We start from the raw sequence: 12,978 nt of genomic DNA, 5'->3' as shown, positions 1-12,978 counted from the left end.
ACATGACAGCCTGCTTTTCAGCATATGCCTTATGTCCATTCTTGATACTCTCTCCTGACCTCCTTCTCCACATTGCTGGTTCTGAAACTAGCATACTGTCCAATACATTTTATGCTGCACCAACTTCAGCTCTTCACTCCAACAATCATACTGTGCTTTTGCTTTCAACCAATTCACCCAATAAACTAGGAATGGGGAACATAAGCTTGTTGCATTGATAAAAATCAGATAAGATTTAAACTCACACTCATACATCCACTCGCTCTTCTGACTATTAGTCACACTGTTGATTCTCCAAAACCAAGCCAGCTTATCAGAACCCTGGCCATGCCTATTTTCCTCAGTGACTTCTTTGCTCACTGCAAGGTCATCAGCCTTTAGAGATTGATAGGATGTCAATGTATCAGAGTCAGCCCCTAATCGTTGCATTGCTGCCCTTGATCAACAGTATTCTTGAGCATGTTTGTTGATGGCCAGAGTCATTTTTTGAAGTTCCTTCGTTGATCTAGTGCCCCAGTGATGGACCAATTTGTTGGAGTGCAATTTCTCTTGAAATACCACAGATCTGTCACCAAGTGCTTGACGAAGCTTCTCCAGGCAGTCATTTGCTTGACCCTTTCGAAGCTCTAGTTCTTTTTGCTGTAATGCCATGATAACATCATCCATGATGGCATCAGATGCAACCCATGACAGCATCCAAAGTTCTGCAACCTCTGCAGCTGAGTCAGCATTGTCACTGAGGTCCAAAATACTGTCTTCCTCCAGAACATCGATTCCTGGAAAATTATATCCATCAGCCTTCTCCAGGCACAGTTCAGGGTCATCCTGTTGCAATCCCTCTCTGCCCTCCAATTCCATACCATTTGTAATCACCATTGCAGTCTCATAGAATTTATTAATCCATGACAAGAGCTTCTGTCTTTTTTCTTCTATCATGATTTTCTGAGAAGCAGTTGGATCATCTGACTGTTGTCTTATAGAAGATCTCAGGGCATCTCTAGTAATACAATTTGAGTCAATGACAATTTGTAAATTTGAATATCTTACTGAGCATTTTCAATATTCATACCCTTGATCAACCATGCAATGGCCCCAGTCCGACCAATGGTGGATAGTCCATTTTCAGTCAACCTTAGCCTTATTTCAGCCATAGTTGGAGCTTTTGATGATTTACAATCAGCAATAACTAAAAGTTCAATTTCACCAAACCTACCTTTATCCATTCTAAGCTGATAGATGTCAAGATGCTCGCCACAGTCAAGAGCCGCTAGTTCAGCTTCCTTCTTCCATTTCTGGACATCAGCCAGATCAAGTGAATTTGTCAATTCTTCATATGGACCCTGAGTGTTATTAACACCCTGTACAGCATGATGATACTTTTTTAGTAATGATTTGACTATTTAAATGCCTTGTTAGTCAAAGTTAACATTTTTGAAGTAAAGGGGACTTGCTAATTCCAATAAGCTCCCTCCAATTAGAATCCCTCATATGGTCGTCCAAGACTTCCTTTCTGTGAGAGAGAGTCATGGATCTCGTAGTTGGAGAAATCTTGTTAAATGGAGCCCAGAGGGTCTCCAAGATTTCTCCATCAACATGACCAGCTCCTGTAATAAAATTGAGGCTGAATCTGGCAAAGCATGGTAGCTTATGGGCACTCAAATGAAACTTGCCAATTGCTGGCAAAATTTTTATTGATTGAGGAACAGACAGGTGATAGCTCTGATCTGCCCATTCATAGAAGTGGATGCTCCACTGGCATGCAACATCATAGATTATGAGTGCACTGCTGATATCTTCTGATGGATATTTCAATGCATTGCAAATGGAATAGTCCATGTTCATTTGCCTGACCACTGTCAGCACAAAGTTGTAATACAACAATGAAACTACATACCATTTGCCCTTCTGAAAGTCTACTATGGCATGAGGAACAAAATATCCATGCCTAGCACATGCTGTTGCCCCAACACCTGTAGCTCTTAGGTTGCTTCTCTGAACATTGGCTGCATTCACAGCACAGTGATTGCTACAAGATGATTTCTGAGATTATATTAGACAACATTTCCAAAGAACATGTCATGAAATACTTGCCTCTTTCCCTTTGACAGATTCTGTTATGTGAGTTTCATAAGGTCCCTCTGTTACCATGTATCCCTTTCCATCTGCCAGTGAAACATCATCTTCTGGAGTCTTCATCTTCATATGTTGTGCTGTAAAATTTCCATCGACAACATATCTTTGTGTTACCAACCAACTAAATCCACCAATTAGCTCATCTAATAATTATTACTGACAGAACTTACTCATCATAGGAATCCTTCCAAGATGAGGGTAAGTTGATGCCAGGTTGGGGACATGTTGGACAATAAAGAGCTAAATCCCCTGGGCCAGGAGATCTGTCTGTCTTGTGTCCAAAACCAAACCATATTCTATTCATCAAATCCCTCCATATATGGGACACCTGCATTAGTTCACAGTAACAATCCTGTTTTATCATGTAAGCCAGGAGTTCAATAATAAAGAAATTGCTCACAGGTATTTTATGAGGGAAAGCATTGTTGGTGAAATGACATAGCTTTTGATAGAAACTCATAGCTGAGGTTTTGCACTCCAAAGTGTCTATGAGGGAGTTATCCAGAATGTTGAAAGTGAAAGCAGATTGAGGGCAAGTGATGCTGGCAGGAAATAACCTCACTTTTAGGAGATGTAGGTGTCTGTCCATCTCAGCTCCAGGACACTGACACCAGGATACATGGTGTGAGTAAACTCCAGTGGAATGCACAATAACCAGGTTAGATAATCCCAACTGAGTTTCATAAATAATATCCCCCTCTCCTTGTCCAGACACATCTTCCATGGCTCCAAGATCTGACCAGGGTGATGGGTTTGAATGCTGCACCAAATTGGGACAAGGATGTCCTCCATGGCCAAGATGCATTATATACCCATGGTCTCATAGGGTAGTGGACTGGTAGAACTTGCCATTCCAAAGTTGAAGGTTGTGGAATGGGTTGTGCTGGTGGGTTTTAACTGCACATGAGGGACACCAAGCATGCTCTCCTGAGCAGGATAGACACCTAATGAGTCCCTCCTCTCCTCCACAATCCTCACATTGCCCACCATTGATCTGCTGTTCCAATCCCAACAACACCGAAATATATTCATCCCTCCAAGGCAGGTACTCCTAAAGGAAATCATTTTGAGTCTGCAATGTTGGCCAATTTTGGAGAATAATGAATTCGACAGAACTCACTTTAGTTTTTCAATGAATACCATTTGAGCCTCTTGTACCAAAATCACCATATATCTCTCTGTCATATTCCACCAGAGAATAATCTTCAATATTTTGTTGGTGTTTTTGTTTTGATGGTGAGACTGGCTCTATCTCACTGTCAGAGTCTTCATAGATAATTGAACCATTGGCTTCTCTCCATGTACAGTGGCTCAAAAAACTGTCCATATATTTTTGCACTTTTTACTATTTACAATATTGTGTGAGAATACATAAAGACCTCAGTGACATGCTGATACCATATTGTAGTGCTGCTTCAGGGCTTTGGATTGAGCACCGCATTGTGAGAATCAGAGGAGATATGGTAGAGATACAAGGCTTACAAAATCATGACTCATGTGGACAGTTTTTTGAGCACATATTAAAACTATATAAATCATCACTTATGACACCATAACAATCATGCCACCATTAAATAAATTATAAAGTGGTGTCATTATGTCATTTTAAAACCATATCTAACTATACAAACCAAAAATTTCCATATGCCATGGTTATATTCACCATGAAAGCCACCCCCCCTGCTCAAAGGGATAATATCCTCTCTCTTTCCTATTCTGGCCTCTCTGCTTGTCAAATTTCCTCCAGAACTGGAGTATCCAAGTCCACTGTGGCCAAGTTCATCAAAGAAAGTCACACAGACAAGGAAAACTTCTGTGAAGGGTGTCCATCCAAGCTCACCTCTACTGATAGGAGGACTATTATTCAACATATTGCTACAGGAAAGGCTGATAATGCTGTCCAGGCCACCTATTACATCAATTCCACCATCACATTCCCTGTCTCTTCACACACTGTGAGAAACATTCTCAAGACAGCTCATCTCAGGTCAGTAACAAGGAAGAAAAGGCTCTCCTCTCTATCACACATATGCAGAGAGGACTAACCTTTGCCTTAGCCCATCAGAATTGGATTACATGGACTGGAAGCATGTTATATGATCATATAAGACCACAATAAATAGGATTGGGTCAGATGGCAAGGTATATATGTGAAAAAAGAAGGGTGCTAGTCCTCTCTGCATATGTGTGATAGAGAGGAGAGCCTTTTCTTCCTTGTTACTGACCTGAGATGAGCTGTCTTGAGAATGTTTCTCACAGTGTGTGAAGAGACAGGGAATGTGATGGTGGAATTGATGTAATAGGTGGCCTGGACAGCATTATCAGCCTTTCCTGTAGCAATATGTTGAATAATAGTCCTCCTATCAGTAGAGGTGAGCTTGGATGGACACCCTTCACAGAAGTTTTCCTTGTCTGTGTGACTTTCTTTGATGAACTTGGCCACAGTGGACTTGGATACTCCAGTTCTGGAGGAAATTTGACAAGCAGAGAGGCCAGAATAGGAAAGAGAGAGGATATTATCCCTTTGAGCAGGGGGGGTGGCTTTCATGGTGAATATAACCATGGCATATGGAAATTTTTGGTTTGTATAGTTAGATATGGTTTTAAAATGACATAATGACACCACTTTATAATTTATTTAATGGTGGCATGATTGTTATGGTGTCATAAGTGATGATTTATATAGTTTTAATATGTGCTCAAAAAACTGTCCACATGAGTCATGATTTTGTAAGCCTTGTATCTCTACCATATCTCCTCTGATTCTCACAATGCGGTGCTCAATCCAAAGCCCTGAAGCAGCACTACAATATGGTATCAGCATGTCACTGAGGTCTTTATGTATTCTCACACAATATTGTAAATAGTAAAAAATGCAAAAATATATGGACAGTTTTTTGAGCCACTGTATCTTTTCCCCTCTGAGTTTTTGATGAGATATATGTATATTTGTAGGCACCTCATTTTCTCTTTGTCAAACAAGTATCAGATGAAGATGAAGCTACTCTGACCCTATTACGCTTGGGTGTGATTTTTGAGCTCATTGAGATTATGAGTTATGAAGGCTGCAGTGCAACATGAATTTTTGCATGGCTACATAACACACCCCCCCAAAAAAAAAAATATATATTTTTGGGATTCCCCAGTACTATTTTCTACCCCTTTTCTGTGTCTTACCCTTCTGCCTCCTTCCTACTAACTCTAAAAAGAAGCTCTGCATGGGAAACCCTGGCTTTGGCACCCCCACCCTGTTGTGCACAGCATCCTTCATAAAGTGGGCAATTATGAACCATTCTCCATTAAGCCAGGGGCCAACGGAGTGTTTAGCACCCTTCCTGAGATATAGACCATGGCTCCAGGGGAATAATCAAGCTCTGCATTGAGGTCTGCCAAGGCCAATGTAGCATCATGGTTTCTTCCAAGACTAACAAGAAGATCCAAAAGGGAAGGAGATCCACCACCATCTCTGTGGCTGAACATAACATGATTAGCAATGATTTCAAGCCCTGAAAATATTGAGGGCCAAGAGTCCACAGCGACTTTTTTTTTTTTTTGGGCTGAACTTTCTTGATGACCTCAGAGAATGCTGAAATACCAGCTTGGAAAAGATCCAGCACCACAGCAGTAATAGCATTCCACAGAACTTCTGAAGTTGTCAAAGCTGCTAGCCATTTTTGGACTTTCTTGGATCCATAATGCTCCGATGTCACCAACAGATCCATTAGTTGCTACAAATAGAGTTAAAACTAGGCCAAATATAACAACTTAGTGAAAATATAATACCTCATGTCTTTGCATGAAGTATGCAGGCACCACTGTTATTTGACCAGCCCCAAACTCCCCCCTTCATCTGAGACCATATAGCCCTCATCTCGCCAAGTTTTTTTCTTTGAGGGGGTAAGAGATTTTAGAAGGGAATCCCTCAAGCCAACAGTGATGTTGTTGACATGCTCCTAATCAATTAATTAATTAGCCTTAAGAGGAAATCCCCAACCTGAAACATACTATACGAGAAGGTGACAAAATATTTGGGAGGTAAACCACTAAAATTTTTCTGTGCCTGTCTACAACAGTTGTTGGAACTGAAATTTTGCCAAGTATTGTTTCAGGGAAGAACTTCTTCAATCTCTCTGTTCCAGCAGAGGACGACCCATTCACATTTGGTGGTGACAACTTGGCCTTATCAGCATACCTGTCCACATCCCAATCAATATTGACTGTAGTTGTGCATTTAAATTCATGTACAGTCACAAATATCTCCTCACTCACTGGGATTGACCATGGCATGTGCAATGGTCAGGGCAGCCCGGTCAATTTCATATTCTGAAATTGACCCATCATCAAAGGTCAAATTATCACCTGATGATTCCAAGCACTGTCGGAGCTGCACTGCTATTCTCATCCTTGATTCCCTTAGTAATTAATAGTCAGCTACAATAAAAAAAATAAACCATAGTTACCTAGCCTTATGCAGTAATTCAGTTTCAATGCTGCCCTCTTTAAGGACACCTAGTTCAGATGAATTGCCCATTATCTCAGCAACCCTTCTGCCCAGAGTTGCTGATAGCTCAGTGGTCCTGCTTTTGAGGTCCTCCATTGGGAACAAGAAAAAATGAACCAAAGTTCTCGCACTCTGCCCTTGTCCAATCAATCATGATGCAAAATGAACCAAAGTTCCCACGCTCCGCCCTTGTCCAATTAATCATGATGTAATTAGACAATCAGACTATATCTGAAGGCAAGTCTGTTGTGAGATAATAGCCTAATATGATCAAATTACATTAGACCCTTGATCTAAGTCCCATCTTGGTTAAGGAGTTTTCATCAAGTGCCAATGACAGGGGAAGGTAGTAAGTATGAGTGGCCCAGCACTTTGGGAATTCTTAATATCAAGTAAATTTGGACATGTAGCAGTGGTGCAGCAGCATAGACCAGCTCATTCTCCAAGTCCGCTTGCCAGGTAACCTTACCTATGATAAAGTTGGCTCAGCACTTTGGGAATTCTTAATATCAAGAAACATTCAAAAAGCAGCGACTCCCCTTACTGAACTTGGCCCCATCAAGTGAGAACTGAACTTCATTGGGTAAGTGTTCTGCCAGCAGCACTAGGTGGTTTTTTTTTGGCAACCTATATACCAGAGTCCAGTGCTCCCTGCCTCTCCATTTCCACCTAGTGCAGAGGAGGGATCAGCAGTGAGGTGGATCTCATTGTCGTGAAGTCATGGGCACCTGCAGTAAGAAAGGACTTCTGAGAGAGAGAGAGTTGGTGGGCTGGGCGAACCTGGTGGAAGGAATCTACAGAAAGTCTTGAATGTGAGCAACCAGGGTCAACCCATGTTCGTTTCAAAAAGGTACATGCTCCCTTCCTTAGCATGGAAGGGTACAAAGACATAGCCACACTACTAACTAACATTCAGGGCCTGGATCTGAAGAGCGCTGGTCCTCCCCATCAACTCTCTCTTGAAGAAGTCCTTTCTTACTGCAGGTGCCCATGACTTCACAACAATGAGATCCACCTCACTGCTGATCCCTCCTCTGCACTAGGTGGAAATGGAGAGGCAGGGAGCACTGGACTCAGAAATTTGATAAAGTGCAAAGAACATGTCCAAAGTAGCAGATGATTTTTCAAAGGCGACTCAAGGGAGATAGGAGCATACTCAAGTTTCTCAGGATCACACAGGATAGGAGCAGTCAAAGCCTAGAATTAGGATGCAGAAAATTGATAAAGCGCAAAGAACAGGTCCAAAGTAGCAGATGAGCGGTTCACTTGTACATTCATATTATAGCTATGCGGACATTATTGCCCTTTAAGTAAATTTCTCACAATCACATGACTTCAAAATTTGGCAAAAATCAAGGATCACATGACCAGAAAATGCCCATAAAGGGCAATACATTTGTGCTCAATTGCTATATCTAACTAAGTATGCAAAAAACAAAAACCAAAAAGCTAAGGTAAATGATGCAAGACAAGGATGGAGGGGCCCTCTCCATCCTAGCCTTGCACCCTACAGTACATAAATCTAGGTAAAAATAGAGAGTAATTGACAATCTAGTATAGCGCAAGTCAGTATGATATTGAATGTTAAATTGGCGCTTACCAGATTAAACTTGTGAAATAAAATTAAAATTGTGTGCAAGTCAGTATGATATTGAACATTGAATCTACACCCACCTGAAGAAACAAGGCCAGTGCAGTCAAACAGAGAAGGTTATAGAATGCTAGACAAAGAAACACCATTAGTACAGAGCATTTTGAAAACATAAAAACTGACCTGCTCAACTTAGGGAAGCACAAAAGTCACCCACAGGTCCCAAGTTTGAAGGCACCAGTCCCTGGGGACATGGATAGCCTAAAAGTCACCCCCAGTTCCCAAACTTGAAGGCACCAGTCCCTGGGGACATGGATAGCCTAGAAAATAAATCTAAAGAACAAGAGACAAGTCAAATATTGCAAGTGATAAAAAGAGACTGACCTTAAGGAGTGCTATCAAATGATAGTATGCCAACTAAAGACAATAAATCTAAAGAAATAGGGACAAGTCAATGTTGTAAGGATTGAAAAGAGACTGACCTTAAGGCACGCTATCAAGCACAACTGTGAATAACAAACAGCAAGTTAGTACTGTGAAGCAGGTGCAAAAAAAACTTACTTTGTAGTATTGTGCACTTGAAAATCACTGTAGCACTGCCTTTGACTACTTGCAGCTGCAGTCTGCAAGTAGCCAAAGAGTAGGCACACAGAATAAGTAGTGCAATAAGGGGCAAGAATGGTAGAGGAGTGAACATGGTGGAAGTTGAGAAATATGAACTGTGGAAAAAAATATGAGTGTTAAAGTATGTTTGTTAATTTGTTGATGTTTGCACTGGGTATTCCCGCAGTCAGTGGATTTGTACAAGTCCAAAATCGGCATTTGCTGGCAGATGCCACATGCACATTTGGTGAGTGGTTTTTTTCGCCAAGTCCATAAAAGTGTTTCTGTGCATGCACAGAAACGCTGGACTTAGTGAAAAAACCACTCACCAAATGTGCATGTGGCATCTGCCAGCAAATGCCGATTTTGGACTTGTACAAATCCACTGACTGCGGGAACAAACAAGTCCACAATTGGACTTTGCCAGTTTGTTAATTTGTTGATGTTTGTACTGGCTGTTCCTGTGCTCAATCCACTGGTTGTTGGACTTTGCCGGTGGGTGTCACGTGTATGTTTGATTGATTTTTGGTGAGTCAAAGTCTCTTCTCTCTCTCTTCAATTGTCAATGTGTCTCTTTTGCTAATGCATCTATTTGGTCATGTGAGTGTCTTTTGTTTGTTTTTGTATGATATACTGACTAGTTTTGGATATGTCTTTGTGTCTCCTTGTAGTTCTCTCTCTCTTGTCAATGCATCTATTTGGTCATGTGAGTGTCTATGTCTTTTCATCTGTCTATTTTGTTGACACATCTCCTTCTAGTTCTCTCCCTCTTGTCAATGCATCTCTTTCGCCAACACATCTATTTGGTCATGTGAGTGTCTATGTCTTTTCATCTGTCTCTTTTGTTGACGCGTCTTCTTCTAGTTCTCTTTTTGATAATGTGCCTTTTGTCAATGCCCCTCTTCTGCTTCTGCATCCTTTGGTCAGGTGATGTTAAGAACCATGTTGCTCAAGGGGGAGAGAGACTGACTCAGAGGGGCTTGGCCTCAGCTTGTACACTGTGCCCCTTACCCGAGTATGTGCCCTTCATTTCGTATGAGGTCTGATGATGGTCCAATGAAGTCCGGAGGACTTCCGGAGGCTGGCTACTCTGCTGGAGAGCACTAGAGGACTTCTGGAGGAGCGTGGGAAACGTCCAGAGGAGCACGGGAGAGTTCCGGAGGAACACAGGAAGTGCTCAGGAGAGTTCCCACTGCAAGGTAATACTTCTACAGGAAACAGGATGGAAGGATAGGAGGTCCGAAGGCCCAGAGGACAGGAGGACAGGAGGACAGGAGGACAGGAGGATAGGATGTCCAAGGGTTAGGAGGACAGAACACCCGAAGGTATGGAGGGCAGAACATCCAAAGGACAGGATGCCTGGAGGTACAAGAGACAGGAGGTCTGGAGGTCTGGAAGGAATAGGGGCTACATCGGATGAAGTCCGATGTAGAAACAAACAGAGGTAGACTACCCTAAGGTAGAGTTGGAGAGACAGGGATTGGACCTAAGTCCAGAAAGAGGGTAAGTGCCAGAAAGGCGGAGCTCTGGCATAGGGAATCAATCCCTAGGCCTGATGGGTAGGATAGACTTAGGTGGACCAAAGTCCAAGAGAGGATTGGGCAAGTCTAAGTCGATATTCAGACTAAGGAACTACAGGAGTATCTACAGGGGTTATATACTGAACAATATCTGAGGGGATCAGTAAGCAAAGGAGCAAGGCTATGTATGAGCATGTGGAAACACATTAGTAAGTAAGTCAGAACATAAGTAAATGAACTTGGAGATGAGGACTCGTACAAGGATCAATAAGCAAGATGGAAGAAGAGGTAACTGAAAGCCGGAAGGCAGAGAATGCCTAAATGGGGATAGGCGCAGGATATCGGACAGAGGGTGGGAATAGGTCCAGAGATCTGGGGATCTGGAAGACAAGATAGATACAGGACCAGAATATGAGAAGGTGGATATAGTCTGGAATCTGAGACAAGGTGAAGTCTGGATGTCTTGCTGGATGGAGTGCACATAGGGTGGACAGGATAGGGTGGTATGGATCAGGCTAGCAGTGAGGATCCGGAGGTCCGGAGCTCAGGGGTAAATCCAGAGCATAGTCAATCCTGCTGAGGTGTGGAGTACACAGCGGAAGGGGATCTGGGAATGAGCTGGATATGAAGTGGGGTCTGGATGTAGGCTCGGAAGGCATGGGAATATGATGGAATGTGGGTCTGGATTGTGGGATATGACAGGTGAGTTTTCTCTCTTTTGTTAATGCGTCTTTTTGGTAACATGTCTTTTTGTCAACGCATCTCTTCTGCATCTGCTTCTTTTTGTCAGGTGAGTTTTTTTGTTTTATTTTTGTCAACTATGCTAATACTAACTACAATCTCAGCTTTGAACGCTCATCCACCATGGCCTGCACCAAGAACACCACCAAAAAATCCAATGGTGGCTCAGCACCATGCGTCCTCCTCACTACTTCGAGAACTGGTAAAACCAGTACTTCTGGAGTAGATGTCCAGAGAAGGAAGGCTTTGACCACCTCCAAGGTCACAACTGTGGGAGGTGGGGACCTTGAAAAGAGAAATGCTCATCATAAGGTGCATCTATCTTTTCTGTCTTGTATTTGCTGATTCACTATATCTTTCTTATAAGGCTTTGACTGCCACCAAGGCTACCTTGCCTATTGGAGGTGGGGACTTGGACAAACTAGGTGGTCACAACGAGGTGTGTCTATTTTCTCAGTACTCTAGTTACTAATTTGCTTCATCTTGCTTTTAGTTCTGCATACTCTGCAGGGATGGTGCAGAGCACTATGAAGACAATACCCTCTTCATGTGCACTCTGTGCCCCAGAGTGGTGTGCAGACTCTGCCTGCAGCTGCTGCCCGATCTGGAGACCAAAGTCCTGCAAGAGGACATCTCGTTCAGGTGCATTTGTTGCCATATCAAAATGGAACAAGGCAGCGCCTACTTTGTGAGTTTTTTTATATCTTATTTATTTTATTTGTTCGTGCCTCATTGATAACAGGGTTTCTATAATGCCAATGGCCTTCTGGCCTTGGATAGGTTCTTGCCCATCAACGGTGCACTTGAGTTGTCCGAGCTAGCCAAAATATTGGCAGCACCGGTGATTTTTATACACCTTATTCTCGTCAACTTGTCAGTGGCTGGTAGCCCTTTGGAGTTCACTCATTCCTTTCTCAAGCCCTACCACACTGGTGACAGCATCAAATATCTTGATGTCTACTATGACATTGGGTCTGATGCCAAGGCCACCCCCTACTGCAGCAAAGTCTGCAAGATGATTAAAGGTTTGAAGAACTCGTTCATCTGGGAATGTGTAGTCATTGGCATTTCCACTCATACTGATGAGGATTTCGGCAACCCTTTTATTGGGTATGAGGATGGTGATACCAACAACTATCTCAGCACTTTGGTTGATGATGTGAGTTTTTTTCTTTCAAAGTTGGCCAATAGTGACGCTTGTTGCAGTTCTTGGAAATAATTCTCCAACCCTGGCAAACTATCATCAACCATGCCCAGGAATCTTACCTCTGGATGTTATGTTGCAGCTCCCTTGTCAACAACTCAGACTCATTCCATGGCTTGCAAGAGGCTGTTGTCTGGTAATTTTTTTTGCCTTTATTTGACATGCCTTATATTAATGTTCCCACAGACACAAGTTAACTGGTACCATTGCATTCAATGCTCCTCATTTTCAACCATCTTTCACTTCACACTTGCTCATTTCGTTCACAGAGAGGGTTCTCATTGGACAGTGCCTACTTCGTTTAGCATTCAAGGATATGCTCGCACAGTCCTGTGACCTTGGTTGACACTCTGACGTATTTCTGTGGACTGTCGAGGAGGGCGCCCTCACTTGCTCTAGGTTTGCATGGGCTAATTTGGAGGTCTGTCCTTGGGGCAACCGCCTGCCTATCCAATGCAGTGGGTGTGGTTGGGCTAATTCTTGGAGGTCTGCCTATGTCAAAGGCAGCAAGGACAAGACTTACATTTTTGAGTGCAAAAATGACTCTTGCAGTGTAAGCCATACATTCTCTCAGCCACCAGGGTCCACAGTACTGTATTCTGGTAGGAAGAATGGTAGTACTTGGTTGGCTATTCCATTAGAGACACAGTTTGCTTGATTTACATGTTTTTCAGTGCTATTTGTC

General features: G+C 42.6%; 5 protein-coding genes across 5 annotated transcripts; 1 reads left to right on the top strand and 4 right to left on the bottom strand.

Annotated features, from left to right (window-relative positions):
- On the bottom strand, positions 1–441 carry BJ212DRAFT_1540916 (uncharacterized protein). Its single transcript, XM_041341840.1, has 2 exons — positions 246–441; positions 1–185 (listed from the first exon to the last, which is right to left on the bottom strand). The coding sequence occupies exons 1-2, from the start codon at positions 427–429 to the stop codon at positions 88–90; spliced, it is 282 nt and encodes a 93-aa protein (XP_041197176.1). The 5' UTR covers positions 430–441; the 3' UTR covers positions 1–87.
- A 1,011-nt stretch (positions 442–1,452) lies between these two features.
- BJ212DRAFT_1243097 (uncharacterized protein) lies at positions 1,453–2,791 on the bottom strand (the record flags this gene model as incomplete). The annotated part of the gene is made up of 5 exons (XM_041329617.1): positions 1,453–1,846; positions 1,895–2,040; positions 2,107–2,254; positions 2,304–2,485; positions 2,534–2,791. Coding segments are annotated over 5 exons (1,128 nt in total), but the record flags the coding sequence as incomplete, so codon positions are not given.
- Positions 2,792–5,415: 2,624 nt separating this feature from the next.
- Positions 5,416–5,658, bottom strand: BJ212DRAFT_1263288 (uncharacterized protein; the record flags this gene model as incomplete). Its single annotated transcript, XM_041330329.1, has 1 exon — positions 5,416–5,658. A coding segment is annotated over one exon (243 nt), but the record flags the coding sequence as incomplete, so codon positions are not given.
- A 1,603-nt stretch (positions 5,659–7,261) lies between these two features.
- BJ212DRAFT_1296734 (uncharacterized protein) lies at positions 7,262–8,922 on the bottom strand (the record flags this gene model as incomplete). Its single annotated transcript, XM_041332493.1, has 8 exons — positions 7,262–7,303; positions 7,545–7,673; positions 8,235–8,243; positions 8,309–8,355; positions 8,443–8,545; positions 8,610–8,642; positions 8,708–8,718; positions 8,787–8,922. The coding sequence occupies 8 exons, from the start codon at positions 8,920–8,922 to the stop codon at positions 7,262–7,264; spliced, it is 510 nt and encodes a 169-aa protein (XP_041197173.1).
- Positions 8,923–11,212: 2,290 nt separating this feature from the next.
- Positions 11,213–12,433, top strand: BJ212DRAFT_1477181 (uncharacterized protein; the record flags this gene model as incomplete). The annotated part of the gene is made up of 5 exons (XM_041339508.1): positions 11,213–11,401; positions 11,457–11,528; positions 11,583–11,777; positions 11,832–12,248; positions 12,296–12,433. 5 exons carry the CDS (start codon positions 11,213–11,215, stop codon positions 12,431–12,433), a joined length of 1,011 nt encoding a protein of 336 aa, XP_041197172.1.
- Positions 12,434–12,978: the final 545 nt, after the last annotated feature.

Source organism: Suillus subaureus (genome assembly GCF_016647635.1).
Source record: "Suillus subaureus strain MN1 chromosome Unknown BJ212scaffold_5, whole genome shotgun sequence".
NCBI classification, from domain to species: Eukaryota; Fungi; Basidiomycota; class Agaricomycetes; order Boletales; family Suillaceae; genus Suillus; species Suillus subaureus.
Note: the sequence above shows the minus strand (reverse complement) of the source record. Positions and strands in the feature narration are given on the sequence as shown.

Bases quoted from the DNA above. Each gene is read 5' to 3' on its own strand.
- BJ212DRAFT_1540916 (XM_041341840.1), bottom strand. From the start codon at position 429: ATGCAACGATTAGGGGCTGACTCTGATACATTGACATCCTATCAATCT. The intron at 186-245 runs GTGAGTTTAAAT...CCCCATTCCTAG, and splicing joins GAGCGAGTGGATGTATGAGT to TTTATTGGGTGAATTGGTTG.